The following is a 13,771-nucleotide window of genomic DNA, read 5'->3' as shown; positions in this document are numbered from 1 at the left end:
ATTCATTACAATACTATTCTCTAGAAAGTTAGCAGCAAAAGTAAAAGTTTGACTAAAAACGTCAGAATGGTAAAAGATTAGTGCATTTAATATTACAGAGATACTTAATACCATAAAGTAACTAATACCCAATTTCAGCGTAAAAGGGCGTATATAAGCGTGTATAGATCTACACATCCCAACGATGTTAGAACCGTCAAATTCGCGATACAAACGTTTTGTCGTTCCTAGCTAGGCCGAGTGGTCTAGGGCGCTGGACTTTGTGCAGGCGGTGTTGCCATATAGTTCGGAGTTGTGAGCACCGACTAATTATTTTCAAATATCGCCACCCACAAATTCCAATTTATTTTTTGTTCTTGATTCCACGTATGTAAAGAGTGTATTCCAGAGATGTATCTCGGGGATGTATACAGTGTATTCAATAAATGTTTCATGTATTATCCATGGATTTGTAGAATAAATTCCATGCAAATAGTCGGAAAAGACTCAAGATCTTTTTGTAAGGATGAAGTAGTTTTTACTAACAATCCTAAGATTTTTAACTGTAGAGCTTACCAAGCTTCGCGGTGTACACTTTAAATAAGTAAAAGACTTCGAAATATTGTAAACATGACGTTTTAGGGGGAAATTTACAATAAAAAGACGAAAGTACATCTATAGAATATTGTGTTTAATAACAGCAGCGATGGACATGATGTAATTTCAATAGGTCACAGTTTCATAAGTACATTAAGGTTAATCATTGAAAATAGTGACTGATGAAATTTCATTTCAAAGGAATCCATTTTTGTCCGCGGGATTTCTTATATTGTTACATTTACACCTGCATCTATGGGTTGGATGAACTTTTCAATTCATGACAAATACGTTTGAAATGTAAAAAATACACTGAAATGGCGGTGCAGATTTTCCGAATGGTGGACTTTGTTTACATAAAGATTACGATCCATTCAAACTAACAGGATCATCTCCCCTTTATGGCCTATTTACGGTCACTTAAGCAATAAAGGTTGATATACTTCTAAGCTCACAATACAACAAATTAATTTTCTGTATAATGGTTGTCCAATTTTTTACATATTTTTGGCATTTCTAACCATAATAGTGAATAATTGTTACGAGCATCTTTACTGTTACTATCGAAAAGTATGTGGATAAAGCACTTAAAATTATACTTAAAGACATTCGTTGGTCGTAAAGAGGGGAATAAATATAGAAATTACAGCACACCTGTTGGCTCACACCTGGCCACAGTTAAAGTGTTTTCAATTGCTTTAACAATATCAGAATAGCCATAAAGCCAGTTTTATTTCAGGTCGATAAAAGCTGACTTTACAAGGCAACACATGCTGGTTTATTAAAACTGTACCGCAAACGACGATTTCGCAATTTGGAATTAAAATAAAGTCATAAATTTGATTTTTACCACTTTGTTTACAAAGGTTGCCGGTCAAAAGAAAATCTCTAAGCCAGGAACGTTTAGAGTATATATGTACTTGTCAAATATTGTGTTCTGGGAAGATTTTACTTATGTTACTACAAACTTGTATTTAACAGCTTGATCAAATTTGGAAAGTCGTTTCTTTTCCACTTGCAGCTTTACAAAATTTAAAATCTACCGATTACGAACATTTATTTTAAAAAGTTTAACTTACAACAAGAACATGATGCAGCTTTAACTTCCTATCTCTCAATTATTTTAGATGCACCGTGAATTTGTCTTGAATATAACTATTTAATATCAAACACATCTCCTAGGGCATGTGTGTCAAATTTACAAAATATATGTAAATAATTATCACTTATTGAAAAAATATACAAGAAAGAAACATAGTTTATTTAAGAAATTATACGACTTTATAAAAAATATATATAACCCATTCTGATATTGAATTCTGGAATGATGATCAAGGATTGTTTCACCAAGTCATCTAAGAAAGTATTGCGTTTCTTAAACTTTGTTGTTTAGTTGAAATGACAATATGCTAATTAAGGATATAAAGACAATTACCATTGTTTTCATCATCAGTACCAAATGAAAGTTGTCTAACACAGAGAAATGAAACAAGATACACAAACTTCTAATTTTTATTACCCTAATGGAGTAACGCAGTTTCGACTTGATTATCTAAACTCAATTTTCTTTTTGCAAAAAATATGGAATATAAGCCTTCAATTATATTCTCTACGAATTATCTCCATGGCAACTAAATTTTCAACACCAAGATCAGGATTCTCAGTAATTATCTCTTTGCCTAAAACGCCACTTCTACGGCGAATCGGATGTCATTCGACGTCAAATACGTTTGTGAAAAAAAAACAGGCAGATTAGAAAAGCATGGAAGATAATTGACAACCACATTTGCCGTTCATAGAATTAAGATGAGTCATTATATTTTTTATCATAATTCTCCCATTTTGACATACAAGAAGTGTTTTCTTGCCAAAGGTTATAACCGGCCTTGATATTAGTTTTTGATCTAGTCCATCTAAATTACAAAGCACACACAGTGAAAGTGCAAAGTTTTCATTTGACTGACAAGGAAAACCGATTAAAAAACAAAACAAAACAAAATTACAATTAAAAAGCACAAAAACAAACAAAAAACTTAAAAACACGAAAAGTTTGCCGATGTATAATAACCGGCTCCATTACTACTTCCCTTAGAATACAATGGCAGACATAGGAGTGGTTCCTTGGACGGGAATCTTACTCTTGTTCGAGTAATTCATTAGTTCGCAAATTATGGTATCAGAACAACATGGATATAAATACTAAAAGATTTGGTGAACTGTACCAGTGTTAGGTAAATATATCAGATACAACCACATACATGTATTTTCCAGTGAACTGTACAATGAAAAAAGAAGACAAAAACATTAGAACATCAAGAAAGAATAGGAATTTCATTCTGACTTTTGCTTAGCTGTCGCGTTTTGATTTAATAATTAAGATAAGCAATTAAATTATAAGTAAAGAATTGTACGGCAAATCTATATACCCATGACAAAAAATAGGTACAAAGTAATATCTAACACAGGAATGTAACAAACGTACATAGCCCGAAGTGTATTGTTCCTTTCATTTTGCAACCCTATTTTCAACCATTCAATATGGACATATATATTACTATAAGTCTTAATTTTCTGATGGTTTCCTTTAACAGACAGTTGTCATTTGAAATATGTCGCATTAAAATTCGTCACATTCATTCGTTGCACATGTTGAAGTATTTCAACTTAAAACGTGTGAATGCAAGTCAGTCAAGTTATGAACTTCAATAAATTATACTTGTCTTGTTTCAGAGTCATCGACTTAATATTCTAATATTAATGGGTGAGCTGAAAGCGCAGTTGCATTACTCGTGACCGACTTTGTAGCAAGTGTCACATGCTTGACTCTAAAGTAACACAAAAGATTAATATAGGAAACGGTAAAATGTGACGATTACTAAGGAAATGTGAATTAACTTGTAGGCTTATGTATAGCTTAAGAATTGAAATCAATACATTGAAAAACTCGGCAAACTTTTAACATATGAACATTCAATAAACTTGAAAATGTTTCCATAAGTATTTTTTTTTGGCTAGATTTTAATTTACATACAGACATAATAGTGCCTTGTAGGTTATTGGTGCTATTTCATCTTGCATTGTAGGATGGAACGTTTTGAGCGAATAGAAAAACTAAAATGACTGAGGACACGCTATCATTTGTACATTTTGTAGGAAAGATGAGTCTTATAGCAAGCAGACCTTGATCTGATTCATCCTGTTCGTGGTTCATAATCTCCGTGAGATATAAAACCTAACACACATAATGGTTTTGATGTGCATAAGGAGCTTCCAAAAGTAACGGTTCTATAAGCAACCCGTAGATCTCATGTTTCGTAGTCTTAAACTTTTCTTTTGTTGTCATTTCCCTCAATAATAACGAATTGACAGTATTTTAGTTTTATCATCCTTCATTTAAACTTTAAAAATAGTCACTGGTCAAAACAAAGTAGTTGGTATGTTTTTTATTGGCGAATTGACAAACGCTGTTATTTTGCAATTCAAATATGCATTTTGCTTAGATGTTTAAATTAATCCCAAATTCCATCCTTTATGCAAATATTGAAACAAACAGTCATCCGGATCAAAACTGAAAACTTTCGTCGGTTGTTCTTTTTCTACAGTAAGCTTACATCTGTCATGTTGGAATATTGTTTATTTATCAAACTTTGATATGGAAATATGTTGGTCAGTTTCAATATTTTGAAGTCGTTTTAATTATACACATTATAGCTATGTTTATAATTGTTGTAGGTTTTTTTTAATATTTATCTTTATATACCAAGGCTCATCCTGTATACATAAAAGATTCCAAACTCGGTTTTGATTCGAAAAGAAAATTTGAACAAAACCCTTGGAGGTCGAAAATGTTAAAATGACTCATAGATTTACACATTAAAGGACATTTAACTTAGGCATCGAAATTGGATTAAAAATAATAGCTTTGAACAAAACATTTAACACTATATAACTACTAATAAATAATCAAAATCGTAGCTAATTTAATTCATAACTGTTAATTTATACCAACATAAAGGATTACAGAGAATATAACACTTTTTAACAATTCCAAACTAAGCTAACTTTGGGATGGTTAAGTTTTTATTTGAAGCATTTATAAATCTCCTAAATAAAAGATTAGATTATAATTGACAAAAATTATTATCTCTAAATTTTATACTTGTGTTGTGTATATGAGATATAATTTAAAGTGATAAAGAGCATTGTAACAGCTTTGGGGATAATAAAGTCTTTCGACGAATACATTTGTGTAATATATGCTAGTTTATATACAGTAAATCTCAAGTTTAATCATGTAAATAGTGTTTAAAGAGTAACTTTTCGTCAAGGATGTGTTCATGATACCTCAAAAATAAAAGAGTAAATTTTATTTGTTCAATTTCGAAAGAAAGTAATAAACTACGCAAGCCAAAATTAAGTCTGTCGAAATAATCACTATACTTAAAAGTATACTATCGAAAAAAAATCCGTTCAATTTTCATCTTAAAATTATATGACATTTCACGTACTTATGGTCAACTGTGTTTGACTACAAAGTGATAAAAACAACATTCATATAAAAATTTCAATTGATTCAGATTTTAAAAATAAATTAGTCAAATAAATAACTATGTTTTGTTATGATGTATGAATATTTTACACTTCTTTCTCCGTTTCCCCCCTTGACCTTTGATCTACACATCACATTTTAGCACAGGTTAGTTGTGAATTAACTTGATCTACATCAAAACAAATATAAATGCATTATGATGGAGAAGGGTCAGCATCAATACAATTTCTGGACACGCGCAAATCGACAACTTGCAACTGTTCATTGCATCTTGATTTTGCGCTACTTTGACCATGGTGCAAGAAATAAATTGTTGCTGTTTAAGTTTTAAATCAAATCGATAAAATCCTTAATGCTGACCTGAAGTCCTTTTTCATAAAAACCACAAGAACATTATTTGTCCAAATTTAGCCCTTATTTTATTTGGTATCTGTATTTTATTATAACGAATCTTTCTTTCATAAGAGGAATAGAAACCATGATGGTTGACACATGTTGTATAGATTATACTTTTAATAATAAATATGTAATTAAGGAAAAAACAAAAAGTGTAATAAATTCTAAATAAGTATATATATAGATGTGTGTTCTAGCATGGGCTGTTCATAATTCACATATTTTGCCCTATGTTTTTTTTAATATGGATTTTAGTGTAGTAAAAAAGTTTCCTTGACTATTTAGAAATACATATAAATTATTGGCTCATTTTTTGTGTAAATTTCATCAATGGTATTTTTATTTTCATTTTTGAAGACACAACAAGTTTCGTGTCTTGTTCATGACTTCAATTTGACTAATAAAAAAATCGTTGTATTTTCAAGAATTTCAATTTATAAATAGGGATTTTTAACTGACTGTTTATACAACCGTTTATACGATGTTCACTTCTTAATGCCACTTGATATATATCAATTTTCAGTTTTTGAACCAAAATTGATTTCGATATTATTGCTAATGACATGGAATCAGATTTCTATTCTCTTATCAATTCCACTTTTATAATTAGAGTGCAAAAACAACTACTTTAATGTTAGACAAAAATGACAAATCTTGACTTTATCCGATTATTGATTTCGATTTTTTTTACAAAGTTAAAACTGATTATGTTCAAAATTGACATTCATATTATTGAACATGACTGCAATTTAAAGAATATGAATAGGCATCAGCCGCAGTGCGTATTACAAAGGCAGAAATAATGAGTCTTTAATAGCTCGGTCGTGGATTTTCAAGATTTGAACACCATTACCTATTAAACACTTGATTATTTTCTCCTTTCCTTGGACAGCTACAATTCGTCATGGATTACCACGTTCTTATTACCCCATTCAAACTTATAACAATATTTTCTTTGTGGTTTTTAGAATTTCAAAATTACTTGAATGGTATTCATGTATTTCACAAAGCTTGAAAGGTGAATCAGATATTTTTTGGGTGTAAAATATTCAAAATACCTTTGCATCAGCTTTGAAGCCTATGCTATTGATTAAAATATGAAATCCCAGAAAAATACTTTAGAATGAATGTATATTTGTGTATCTCTCGGATGGATGGAATGAGAATTAAAAGAAAACCAACGTTTGAAATATATTTAACTTTGAAATATTGCAGTAAAACAATTCTTTTTTTACTTTTATCCAAACTTCAATAATTCCTGTTTATAAAGTCTCTCCAAATCATAATCATTATGAAGTCACATGTACACTTTTCTATCGTGCTCTATACATAGATTTGCTAGTTAAAGTGGTTAACCTCTCTTTGGTAGCTTTTTTTTTCTATTTTAATATACAAAACAACTGCTGTGGTAATTTAATATAATAACATTATATCAAAAAACACATTAATATTTTTGCTACATCGCAAGGGGCATAACTCCGGTATTTAAAGAGAACAATACAATCGAAATGTGAAGTATTTTATAAGCATTATCTAATTCGAAAACACAGTTTTATTGAAATTGTGTGATTTTTTTTCGTATTACTATTAATGTCATTTCTGAATATCATACTTGTTTAAAACAATATTCTCTAGATAAGTTTTTTTTTCAATTATTTGTTGTTTTTTTTAATTCCAAATTTCAATAATTTTTTTAAAAATATGAATACAAATCTTAACTGCTTGTGGTTTCAAAATTATATATGAAACATTTTTTTTACATAGAGGGAATTCATTTTTGACAACAGCAGTTAGTTAAGCAGTTAACTCTGTCAAATAGAATTTCAATTCAACCTTAATTGGTCCTTTTTAAAGTAATGAACTTGTCGAGATTTTGTAGCTTTGTCGTTTTCTCTAACAGAACACAGAAAAGCGTGAAAATGAAAAGTTTTATCTTGTTCGTAAAATGAGAACAAATTTCTGCATAACTATAAAATCAGACAGCTCCCTTGATTTAATTGTAGTGTTGTATTTTATAGCCTTTTTGTCTGAGGGTTTCTGAGGGCAAAAGGAATAAAAACTAAATATTATGGCAAAGGAAAATGCATCTGCTTAGAGAACAAGTTCTAAATGTCAAACAAAAATGAATTTGATATCTGGAGCACAGCGTTACCAAGTCGTAAAATTTCCCATAAAACAAGAAATTTTAATATCAGGTTTACTCAACAAATATTTAAAGCATTACTGTATCGCTTGATAAATACATGTTTCACACTAAGTTGATGGTATATTTTTGTGGTTAGGAATTGATCAATTGTAAATTTATACAATACATCTTTGGGTAAGAAATCCTTTATAGGAATATAATAAATAATGTAGTTTGACATTATGTGGAGTATAAATATCTGCTTTTATGTGATATTTCGAAGATAACTCTCTCCGAGACAAGGAATCATTTATCTTAGATTATTCGAATTCCATTACATTTATGTTTGTTATATTAATTAATTGTAATAATAATTATACTGACCTACAATAGACATCCAGGGATAAAACGGCGGCGGTGGTTCGTCCTCGTTTCCAGACGGGGTCCCTGGTGTAAGCGGACTAATTGGATCTTTTCCCGTTCCATTGTTTAAATTGTTACTAGAGGGGATATTTTCCGGACAAGCATCTCTGTAACGTAAATTCCCAGAAACACTCATATTAGGGTAGAATGACGGTCTCCCTTGCATTCCCATCCTTAGATGGTCATGCGTCCTTTGTAGAGCCTCCATACGACATGCCTCCGCCTGGTAAGATCCCATATAATATCTTTGGGACCTATAGTCAGTTCCTGTTGGACATATTTCGGGGATATTTAAAAAATGATCCATGTATGATGAATTTTCTGTTGTTGCATGTAGATCATCACCTCGGGTCGGTGCGGTATGTCGTAAGGGTAAATACGAGCTCATTCCAAAATGTTTATAAGTTTGTGAGCCGTTAACTGTATTTTGTTGTGACGACACCATCGACGAAATATTATTTCAGTTCCAGAAATAAGTTTGAGATGTCTCAGGGACCCTGTAGCCCTTTCAACAGATAACTGACACATTTAATACTCAACCAATCACATTTCAACGGTTTTGACCTCTCGTGACCCTAATTCTTCACAGCTTCGAGTCTGGATTTCCTCCGCTGCGTAAAGCAGTTCCCTGGTTCTCGTTGCGTAGACGAATTGAATGGTTTGCCTGTTCATATTTTTAAATTATGTTGATTATATAAACAAATATCCTAGAGAAAACTACTCTGAATTAATCCAACGGATTGTTGTAAATATTTGGGTAAGTGAAAGAGAAGGTGTTCTCAATCGGTGTAATTTGTTTAAAAAGAATAATATCTACATCAAAGGCACTTATCACAGGATATCCCATTATTTAGAGATTTTTCAAAAATTCTGTCAAAGATATTTTTCAATCTGTTTTTCTGTAAATACAGGGATTAATTCAAAGGGATCTCTCTTTGCATTGAGTAAATTTACATTGGTGATAAATATATATCAAGTAAATCCGCGCCTGTAACAAGTGAAATATGATGGTGATCTGTGCTGTTTTAATTACAAAAGAATAATGGCGTGTTTATTGCATCTTTATTTTACTCTGTACAGGTGGCGCGGAGAGAAATGAACCAAATATACAAAGTTTTTTTGATAAGAAAATCTGGCAAATTGAAGGTTTTATCAAAATTTGTCACGGTACATAAACAAAGTAACAAGAAAATATAATAGACTGTGAAAATAATAAACGTTCTGATCCCTATGTTTACACTGTTTTATTTTATTTTGAAATTTATATCAGAAAATATCATTGTTGTTTTTGTTAAATTTATATAAATATTATTTTTGATTTTTTTTCTGTCTAATTTCAGATAACATAGAAGAGATGGAAAATAATAAATGTAGAAATAAAATACAAAATACCCGGAAATATTTGACGTGAACTAATGTCTGAAATAACTGCTAAATATCTAAAGCATGATAAAGAAAATAAAAAATTAGCAAAATGATCAACGTGTATAAAATCTGTAGAAGTTGCTAAAATTGCTATTAATTTCACTTCAATCTGTTTGTTTATGGTTTCAATAAAACACGTGTTCATTAATAACGGGACCGAAAGAAATACATCAAAATTAAATAAACCTGATCACATTATAATAAATGAGTTTTGTAGAAGACCACACAGTTTAAAACACACATAATATCATTGAAGGAACTAATTTAGCGAAAAAATAAATGTGTTTCATAGTGTGTAAAGAAACATATCGGTTTCTTATGAAGAAAATAGATTGATCAAGGAAAAAAGATATTATGGTAAATCCAGCCAATCCTATCCGGTTTTCCTCACTGGAATGGCTTATGTAGACAGTTTGAAATAAGATAGAGTTATGTGTTTTGTTTTTCCCGCTGGGATACCTTTCTAGAATGTCAAATTTGACCACGACCACAATTATCATGTCAAAGAGATGCTTATACCCTATTATTATTTAACAAATAAGACTATAGAGAGTTGACAGACCTAGAAAATTTAAAGCCGCCGTCCCATTGAAAATGGGCAAATTTGAAAAATATCTTAAAATAAGATGAAAGTTTATATGGAGTTTGTTGTCTATAATTAAGACACGGTTGAAGCCAATTCGTATTTTCTTTCTAATTTCTAATGCTACAATTTACTACAACACCTGGTATATTTCTATTACAAATAAAAGTATCGGATAATATATACAATACCACGAGAAAATTGGACAGTGTACTATACCGATTTAGATTTTTCACCGCCTCTCTAAATTTGTTTCCTCCTTTTCTTCATTTGATCTATAATTTTATCTAGTGGTCAAAGGGTCGAAGAGCACATTGTTTAATTTCAATCAATAATTAATGTGTTGGTGAACAGGATGTAAGGTACATTTATCAGATACTAATTGTAGAGAATTAAGTAACTAAAGTCACCCCTTCAAACATTTATTGTTCTAATTTGTGTATACCTCAATTTAAGTCGAATTTCTTTAAGCTTGAAAGAAAACGCTTTCTAAAGAACTTATCTCAATCAAAAAGGTCTTTGTGTATTCGTAAGAATGGAGGTAATTTTTGTCAACAAAATTTAATACATGAAGTCTTTACTGATTTTAATAACTGTCACGAAAGACACATGTTTAGAAGTGTTTAGATAAGTGTGTGATCATGATCCTGTGTATATTCAGTCCAAAAAATCACAGTTTTACGGGTAATCTTTGAACAGGTAAGATAAATGGAATAAAAACAAAGTATACTTAAAGATCCCAATCATTTTTCCTTAAAGCAAAAGACCCCACCCTGAAATGCAAAAGAAAAGGAAAAAAAGTCTAGCAATTTCAATTACCATAAATCAAACAGAGGGCTTACTTGTGTTGTGCCATAAATAAGAGTTTAGATAATTGAAGAGAAATGAGAATTTTGAAACGCAACAAAAACCCAATTTCACAGTAAATGTAAATTTTGAACCGTAGAAAATGAAAAAGATTAGTCTCTTATCCTAAATTAATGATAGAAATATGGCTTCTGGAGTGAAAACTTTAGATGTAATTGTTTGTTATTTTACTGTCATTGTTTAAGTTAGTCTTAGACACGTGGAGGAAGAAATGGACAGCTGTAATGGAAGAAAGATTAAGCCTAATACTTGCTTTAATAAAGATCACAATTGGTTGTGAAGACGAGTGCTCGTACAAGACAATAAAACCAGTCTGATTTATTCATTTTGATACACATAAATACTCATAAAATTGACTTGAAATTATGCATCTCACTGGAAAAAGCCATATTTTCATCTTATTCTTGAAGCAATGTGGAACGCCTCGAGCCTGTTCAAATGACTATGCCAAGTTTTTTATGCTTTTTGGTACAAAACGGCATATAACGATGAGGGCCATAAACAAGTATATGTACTACCATAAACAATCCCTTGCTGGTCATATCCCCCTAAAGAAAGTCGTAATTTTGTAAAATTAAAGTGTTTTAGTATCAAGATTCGTTTGTTGTTTGGTTTTAAGAGCTTAGAATTAAAAGGAAGGTTATATTTCCATAATTATGTGAGCCGACTAGAAAGTTTATGTCTTTACGACAAAAACGGGTCAGGATACAAGAAATGAAAGAGCAATAAAACTCGGTCTGCGGTAGATATAAGGAGAAGCGACCGCACCTGCCCTCAGACAAGTCTTATTCTCTCAAGAAGTTAACTCTTCTCTGATTTTTTGTCGTTTTTCATGACTTTAGGAATTATCAAGGAAAAGTATTTCTCTAAGTTTTCTAGATGTAAGCGTACCTCATTCCTCTAGTAGTGTGGTCCGGAAGGTAATATGGAGTTTAAACATGGCGGCTTGTTGTTTTTCCTGTTCCCTACCTGTTTGGATATAATTTACAGGATTGTTGTGTTTATCATTCTGATATTGGATTAAGAAGATGGAAATTTTGCTATTTGATATGAATTTTAATAGGAATATTTGGATTTTTTCATAAACAGCTACAAGGTACAAAACACCCATTGAAGCTTTTCTTAATTCATTAAATTTTAACTTCATTTATCAAATTGTATTATAAAGTAAATTATCTTGACCTTTGTTCGCTTGCATGTGTTTATTACATAAAATCTTAAATACTTAGAGAAGATGTTGTTGTTGTTAGCATTTCACTTCAATTAAAAAAAAAAACGTTTTTACATATGAAATAAAAATGATTTATACCTCACATCCTATTGCTTCGGTTTGATAAAAATCTTAATGTTCAATGAAAATTGTTACTAAATATTTGTTTTTTATTCAAAATGGACACTTGATACGAGAGGGTAATAAAATGTGTAAATAAAACTTAAATCTTTTCCGAATATTACCCTGTAATTATAATTTAAATTGTTATCGTAATTCTAAATATTCGATATAAAAACGACAATTATATTTAATTTTGTTCCACAATGTATTTATAATTACTCAACAAACGGGGGATAAAAATCTATCAGCAAATAATTTTTATTCAATTTTGTGACTTAAGAACAATACAATTTTAAAAAATTTAATCAGCATAAATATGATATGAAATTACACTTGTGAACAAAAACAAAGGAGATCAGACAACTTTAACAAGTACTTATTTATTGGTATAAACATATATTATACACATGTATTATTTCAGATGACTTGATACAAGTTTATCAATGTTTTAAAATGATCAAAGAAATTAGTCAAATTAAAAATACGTATATCAAATGTGGAGAGAAGTTAAAGGTCTGTGACATCAAAAACAAAGAATCAAATAAAAAATTATTGATACATACAACAGCATATCTTGTTCAGAGTAACGCTTTATTTAATAAAAATAAATTAAATGACAATCTATTGTTTGAAGCCTAAAACATGCAATGGATTTAGAATATTGAGGTCGAGCCTTTATTACACGTTCAACATAAAGAAATTACTCAATTGTACAACATATACAATAGAAAAGTTATAGCGCCATTTGTCGGGTCAACCTCTACCGTGGAGATCCCGCCAATTTCTCATTTATCAAACAGGTAATGATTGCCTTATTTATAAAGCAATTTCGGTACTGAACAGATTAAATATATCTTAATATAAATACCATTTATCTTAATAAAGTCTGAACATTGTTGATAATTCACCTTTTTTCACCAGGTAGCCGAATACTGCATATTTATTTGGGCCATATCTTAAAAATAATGTATTCATATTAACATAATGACAATCCTACTACCTTGAATAACGAACGCACACATTGGTAGACAAAACTTAGTCGATATATTCCTACGCCGACAATGTTTTCTCCTATTTTATACTTTTGATGATTAATGTTTTTGAGTTAAATATGATTAATCTATTAAGCTGTGTTTTTGTTTATATTTTTAAATAAACTTATAAAAAAACACAAAAAGAATTGGTAAATAAATACACAAAAGAAACATAAATCACATGGTTATTGTCTACTATTGGACATTTTAACATGATCTTTTATGATAAATTGTATAGCAGGTTTACTTTTGTTTAACAAAAAGAAAAAAGAAAACAACGAACAAACAAACAAATAAACATTATCAATTTTCGAGCGAAATGGTAAACATCTTGATTTTTTTTTAAATTATCATATGATGAAATAATTTAATTTCTTAATTTTACATGTATTTGAAAAAAGCATATATTTTTGTCGAAAAAAAAATCTATTTTCTTGCAACAAGAATAAAAATGTGCAAT

At 30.1% G+C, this 13,771-nt stretch overlaps 1 protein-coding gene across 1 annotated transcript in view; it reads right to left on the bottom strand.

Moving 5' to 3' along the window:
• Positions 1-13,179, bottom strand: part of LOC148611487 (uncharacterized) — a 31,437-nt gene extending 18,258 nt beyond the window's left edge. Inside the window, exons 1-3 of the mRNA XM_088592085.1 lie at positions 13,146-13,179; positions 11,836-11,913; positions 8,031-8,733 (exon numbers count right to left, since the gene is read on the bottom strand). Coding sequence (XP_088448211.1) covers positions 8,031-8,514 — 484 coding nt within the window. The 5' untranslated portion in view covers positions 8,515-8,733; positions 11,836-11,913; positions 13,146-13,179. The remainder of the gene's footprint in view (positions 1-8,030; positions 8,734-11,835; positions 11,914-13,145) is intronic.
• Between the last annotated feature and the right edge of the window lie 592 nt (positions 13,180-13,771).

This window comes from Perna viridis, chromosome 7 (assembly GCF_037379345.1).
Source record: "Perna viridis isolate PV_CMFRI_1.1 ecotype Kerala chromosome 7, ASM3737934v1, whole genome shotgun sequence".
Lineage (NCBI taxonomy): Eukaryota > Metazoa > Mollusca > Bivalvia > Mytilida > Mytilidae > Perna > Perna viridis.
Note: the sequence above shows the minus strand (reverse complement) of the source record. Positions and strands in the feature narration are given on the sequence as shown.